Raw genomic sequence first — 6,558 nt, forward strand, 5'->3', positions numbered from 1 at the left:
GTGATTTTTATTTTACTATTTATTACTAATAAACATTAAAATAATTAATATGTTAATATGAAATATATTAGGAAATCTATTTTGGTTAAAATTTTATTAAGGAAATCTATTATTTAAATTAAGAAAAGACTGTTTCAAAAAAAAATTAAGAAAAGACATTAAATGCTTAAATTATTATTTAAATTATGAAAAACATGCATACTTAAATATAACTTCATTTAATACCCCAGTGACATGACAATGTAAATATAATGGAAAACTAATGGTTAATCTAATTTTGTGCTCTCCTTTTAATATATTATAAGTATTTTCAGTAACCACACTATTTCATTTCCGAGATAATGTTTCATTAATTGGTTAATTTATTCAAATGTTAACAACAAATAGTATACGAGAATATAACATTTGAAATTGAAACATAAATTTGGAACAATTAGATGAAAATGATCATAGTACACCGGTACCAAGAATTCTTGTCATTGTCCCAACAATAAAACCCATCGTCTTTTGCAACGGCGATACTCACCGGAGAATCTTTGTCTGAATTGTATAAACGGTATATCCTCTCCGCGGGTGAGAATTGTGCTGCACCCCCAAATGTTCCTACGCAAGACACCCACTGCGACACTCTAGATCTCGCCGGTTTATCATTTTCTCCGGCAGTGGGTGAGATATCATCAGTCGCATTTTGTCTGCTAGTGGGTGGGATCTTTATCAACGAGACTTGACCTAAAGGTATGGATTCAGAGATCCTAGGACTTGTGCCCTGGCACGTCACGAAAACGGAAATATTAGCACGTCTCTGCATTTGGTTGGATACAATCAGAGTGGCGGCTCGTGCAGATTCAGAGCTAACAAAGAGCACTAGGATCATGATCGATACCATTATAAGAGTGTCCATGAGTTTTGATTATGTGGGAAATATGTGTTAATGGAAATATATATCTCTTCTGGAAGTATATGTGTCTCTATATATATTATCTCGCTTCGGTTTCTCAAATTTTGAACATTAACAACAATCACTACGTTTAAGAATATTGTTTTGAAAAAGAACTACGTTTAAGAATTGAAAGGTGATTAATAAGTGATAACGCTAACCATAAGAATTGAGAGTCTAAAATTAATTAGAGACAATCTCGATTTGGTACTTTTCCTGTGATTGTTGCAGTTAGAGAAAGATGAGAAAAACTTCAGTAATGTCGTCACTATAGCATTTTATTTTTTGAAAGAAAGCCAAAAATCTGAATTGTGCTTACAAATACAAAGATCTTAATAGTAGCCGAGTTGCATTATATTCTCTCTGTTTTATAATAAATGTCTTTTTAAATTTCTGTATACAGATTAAAAAATATTTAATTTTGTTTATTTTCTATTTAAAAACATAATTACCAATACATAATCATATGTCTTTTTATGATTATATTTAGTTTTGTTTATTTTAGTTATATTTATATTTATCTTTGTATAATATTTTTTTAATTGATTAATAAAAAAATTTAATAATTGTATTAAAATAAGTGAATTACACCTATATCAATAGGTTATGATACTATTTTACAGAATATATAAGATTCTGACACGTCTTTCCAAATGGCGAGTATATTTTCTGTATATAAAAAATATAATCATAAAATTCTTTAGTGTGTCTGATAATTCAGGCATGTGGATATATTTCTGTCTATAAAATTATATATAATCATAAATTCTATTACGGGTCTGATAATTTAGGTATATCTACGTCTGATAATTCACGTACAATGGCACATCATTGAATCAAACATGATTAATGTCTAGTGATTTTTTTTTTAAAAAGCATAACTGCTGCTATATCTAACGATTCTTATGGAAGTGGGTCTCGAGAATTGAGGAAATTATACATTGTGTATTATTAAAAATAAATTGGACACAACATATATCAATTGGTCATATTTGTAGTTTAATAGAATTGATCACTACATTTAAGAATAAAAGGTGATTAATAAGTTTGATAAATTAATTAATTAGAGACAATCTCGGTTTGGTACTTTTAGGTGATCGTTGTTGCAATTAGAGAAAGATGAAATGTCGTCATTAGGGTTGGGCTCAGTGAGGCCTATATGTCAACAACCCGTTTCGTCTCAACTACAGAAAACCAAAAAACAACTGTATCTAGAGGAACTGAAAAATTGGAAATTTTCAAATATTACAACCTGTAGGCAATTTAGAAATAAATATTATGAAAAGAAAAACTAACTTTTTTTTAATCTTTCCCTAGATTAAGATGCTGTAATTCACTTTTCTTCATAAATGAAAAAGGAACCTTAACTTTCTTGTGATGTTTTTAACTTTTTAATGAACACATAAAAGTATGTGCGGAATGTATTCTTTTGGGTTATAAACTGCATGGAATTGTTAAGTTTACACTTTCTTGATTATATGATATTGGTAAAAAAAAAAAAAGACTATAGAACACCATTCATCACCATCATGATAATCATAATAAGCCCATTTAAACCGAACCATTGTACTATAAATAGAATGAAAGCTCTAGCCTTTCTCTCTTTCCTTCCGACTCTGTCTCCACCTACTTCCTGACTAAACCGAGTCACCATGAGCAAGGTAGCTGAGTCAAACCGCAGCTACCCCTTCAGTTTAATTGTCTTATTTAATGGTTTGAATTGCTCACTCTGTTTTGTCTCTGAACAGAACAACAACAACAACAAAGGAGATGGCGGCAGCGAGAAGAAAACGGCGTCAGTGACCGTCGTTTTGAGGGTCAATATGCATTGCGATAGTTGCGCCTCAAAAATCGTTAAATCCGTTCGTGCTTTCCAAGGTTTGATTTTCGTATGAATAAATCGAACGTTACAGAACCGTCCTTTATATCCGGAACCTATACTTGGAAAATAACAATAATGTGTATATCTCTCAGGCGTTGAGACGGTGAAAGCAGAGTCAGAGACCGGGAAAGTAACGGTGACCGGAGTTGTAGATCCAGCTAAACTCCGGGAGCAACTTGAAGTGAAAACAAAGAAGAAAGTCGAGTTGGTTTCTCCTCAACCCAATAAGGAGAAAGAGAAAGACAACAAGAACAAGGACAGTAAGGACAAGAACACAAGCAATGAAGACAAGAACAAAGAAAAGAAGAAAGCCAAAGAGGTAAAAAGATTTGAACGTTTACGTAACTGTTCGAATTAATACAGTACCAATAATCTGATTCTGAGTGTTTGTTAGGCTCCGGTAACAACGGTGGTGCTGAAGGTGGACTTCCACTGTGAAGGTTGTATTGAGAAGATTCAAAAGACTGCCTCTAAAACCAAAGGTTAGATAAAATTACAAATAAAAGCCAATGAGTTCTGTCGCGTTTTCAAAACGCTTTTTAGTTTAAAACGCTCACGACTTTTTTTTGTTTTGTTTCTGTAATGGCAAGGTGTGAGTGGGTTATCATTAGATCACGAGAAGCAGTTAGTGACAGTTAAAGGAACAATGGACGTGAAAAAGCTCGCCGAGAGTTTGACTAGGAAGCTAAAACGTGACGTGGAGATTGTGGCGCCGGCAAAGAAAGACAAAGATAATGGTAATGAAAAAGAGAAGGAGTCTGGTGATAAGAAGAAACGAGGTGGCGGCAGAGGAAAGGATAACGCCGGTGACAAAGGCGGCGAGGGGATGAATACGATGGAACACGTGGCGGCTCAGCCTGCACACGGCTCTATGTATGATCCAGATGAGGATGGATATTCGAATCAATTCTACGCAGTCGCACGTGATCTACTCAGCGATGAAAATCCGAATTGCGTCGTTATGTGAAGCGGCGGGAGGACATTGACGGGTGGTAGAATTGTCAGTATGCAATTAAGAATAATATTATTTTTCTAATCTAGTCTAGTTTCAATTGGTGTAATATAATATACTAATAATGCTAGTTCAATTGTTTTATACAAAAGGATTGTTGTCATTTAAGATAAAACAAAAAATGACAGCAAGCATAATTACCTAATTAACTTATTGCTTCTATGTATATTTATTGAGTCAATTAACTCAAATGCTAAATAAATATTTAAAAGTGTAAATGATGACAAAAAAATATAAATTAGCATAATTGTGGTGGTAAAAAGAAGTTTATTGGTGAAAGCCAATATAGATTTGCTCTTTCTTAAAATTAAAATTCAAAGTTTTTAAAATCATTTGGGGTACAATAATTTGATATAAAATTGATATGTCGACATGTTAGTGACACCAGGAAAACAAAATATCAAACCATCAAATATTTTTTCTTATTTCATAAAAAGTGTTAGTTTGACATTTTTATGCAATTAAAATAGTTTTTAAAAATAATTATATGTATTAGTATTTTAAATAAACAAAATTATTTATAAAATTAAATGTTTGTAATTTTTTTTGAGCAACTAAATGTTTTGTAATTTTATGCTAACAAAAATATATATTGTATTGCAATTCTAAAGTGATATTTTGTGTATTCAAAAAATACAAAATGACATTTTTTATGGAACTGAAAAAGATAGTAATGTTTTAGGGGTTGTAATAATTTTATTTTGTATTTCTTACAATATAGGATTCAAGGTCCTTTCCAATAGGAAGTTCAACTCAGACTGTTGTTAAAACAAAAAAGGAAGTTCAACTGAGACAATGAAACCTCAACTATAGTTCGCCCAGTTCACCGAACTAAGCTACCAACGATTGTGTTACATAAACATTATATGTTTTAGACTTTTAGTACTCTGCTACATGATATAAACAATTATTTAGAAGAAAATAAGTTTCAAATAGCCAGAAATTCTTTTATTTTGTTACTACTCTGCATCGATCACTAAATCAAAATCTTATTAATTAGACAAATGCATGTGTTTTGCTATAAACATCATAAATCTGTTGTGTGTCTATTTGTGTATATCTTATCTGCGCAGTTTTTTTTGGACCCCTAAGAGCATCTTCATTGGTGAACCCATTTTGGGGTTCACCTTTTCAAATTTTAATTATTAATTTTTTTTATTTTTCTTTTCGATTTTTTTTTCTTAAAAAAAAAAAAAATAGACCAATCGTGGGCCGCCACGACATGTGGGGCCCACGCTACAGTGATGAACCTCAGGAGAGAGGGGTTCACCAGGAAGAACTTTGCAAGAGAGAAGTTCACAAGATTTGATTATTTTAATATATTTTTTTTTTGAAAAACGTGTAAACCCCCTTAAGAGTTCTCAATGGAGATGCTCTAAGATTTACTGAGATTTAATAACACCCAAAAGAAAAATAATGACGATAACTTATGGAAACTAAAAGCGAACTGATGAATGTTCATAAATACTGAGTCAAAAGTACATAATAAATGCATAATTAAATAACTACCATTCACTTCTGTATCCATTGTAATAAATTACCTTTCGTAGTTTCTTTTTTCCCACCACTCACTTGATTGAAAATCTCTGTCGTCTCAACTGCAAATTGTATTTTTTATGGTTTTGTTTTTTTTTTGAAAACGAGAATAACCAGTGTTCTATTCCCGTTTTCCTGATTACATTTTCTTGATGAAGACTACATACAAAATTGTAGATCATATATCGAGTTATGATCTTTTAAAACTAATTTTGCTTCAAGTTGGAGATAAAATTAGGGTTCGAAGGAATGGTGTCGGAGTCGGTGTTAGGTGTCACTGAACTTTCTTTAAAGAAAATATAAATGTCTCTACTAAACTGAACCACTTGGAGGTGAATCCTCTTGAGTCTTGTCCACTGCTTCATGCCCTTTCTTGTCTTGTAAGTTGTAACTGTTGGGATTTGTTATTCTTTAAGTTTCGGACATATTTGATTTCATACATATATCAAACTGAATTAGTACAACATGTCTTTTTATGTCACACAATTTTTAAAAACTATATCTAAACTACTATTTTATATACCAAATCAATGTAAGAGAATATGTGAATCGAAGTATCAGAAAACAAATGAATCAAACAATCAACTACCGAATAGTGGATGTGAAACTATGACTTGGAATGATGACCGACCGCACTGCACCGTCGTTAATAGTAACACAAATTTCTACATATATATGTATTTATGTATTTTGTTACTATCATAACTACACCACAATTATTTCGTAGTTGTTTCGCATGTTCTCATTCAGACCATATATTTTAATTTTGAAGGTGTTTTGTTGCCAAAAGAAACAAAAAATAATTATGTTCAATTTTTTTATTAACATCAACATTGATATACCAAGCCGATTGTTCTGTACTAAAACTAGTAGTTTTTTTTTTGACTTAGTAAAACTAAAACTAGTAGTTTGTTTGTAGATTTAGCCAAGGCATACACTTTCAGGGTGGTTACTTTTGGTATATATTCTTGCTCTCTGTAAAGTTACGGTTTGGTTTTCTTTGGCAAACATAATACAAGTGGAAAGGCGAAATGTATTTAGTATGATTTGGAAAAAATAAAGTATAGTTATATCTTACTATGTGTTAGCGAATCCAATAGGTAAGTCAGCATAAAGTGGATGCCAACCAATGACATCAATGCTCACATTACTACTTTATTTCTGTGGAAAATAGTCACTAATTTTTTAAAA

At 31.6% G+C, this 6,558-nt stretch overlaps 2 protein-coding genes across 2 annotated transcripts; one reads left to right on the forward strand and one right to left on the reverse strand.

The window, feature by feature from the left end:
• Nucleotides 1-433: 433 nt before the first annotated feature.
• On the reverse strand, nt 434-886 carry LOC130507339 (uncharacterized). Its single transcript, XM_057002051.1, has one exon. It carries the CDS (start codon nt 884-886, stop codon nt 434-436), a length of 453 nt encoding a protein of 150 aa, XP_056858031.1.
• Nucleotides 887-2,474: 1,588 nt separating this feature from the next.
• On the forward strand, nt 2,475-3,922 carry LOC130507338 (heavy metal-associated isoprenylated plant protein 3-like). Its single transcript, XM_057002050.1, has 5 exons — nt 2,475-2,598; nt 2,686-2,815; nt 2,912-3,138; nt 3,214-3,301; nt 3,410-3,922. Exons 1-5 carry the CDS (start codon nt 2,590-2,592, stop codon nt 3,784-3,786), a joined length of 831 nt encoding a protein of 276 aa, XP_056858030.1. The 5' UTR covers nt 2,475-2,589; the 3' UTR covers nt 3,787-3,922.
• Nucleotides 3,923-6,558: the final 2,636 nt, after the last annotated feature.

The sequence above is a fragment of the Raphanus sativus genome, unplaced genomic scaffold, assembly GCF_000801105.2.
Source record: "Raphanus sativus cultivar WK10039 unplaced genomic scaffold, ASM80110v3 Scaffold4354, whole genome shotgun sequence".
In the NCBI taxonomy this organism is placed as follows: Eukaryota; Viridiplantae; Streptophyta; class Magnoliopsida; order Brassicales; family Brassicaceae; genus Raphanus; species Raphanus sativus.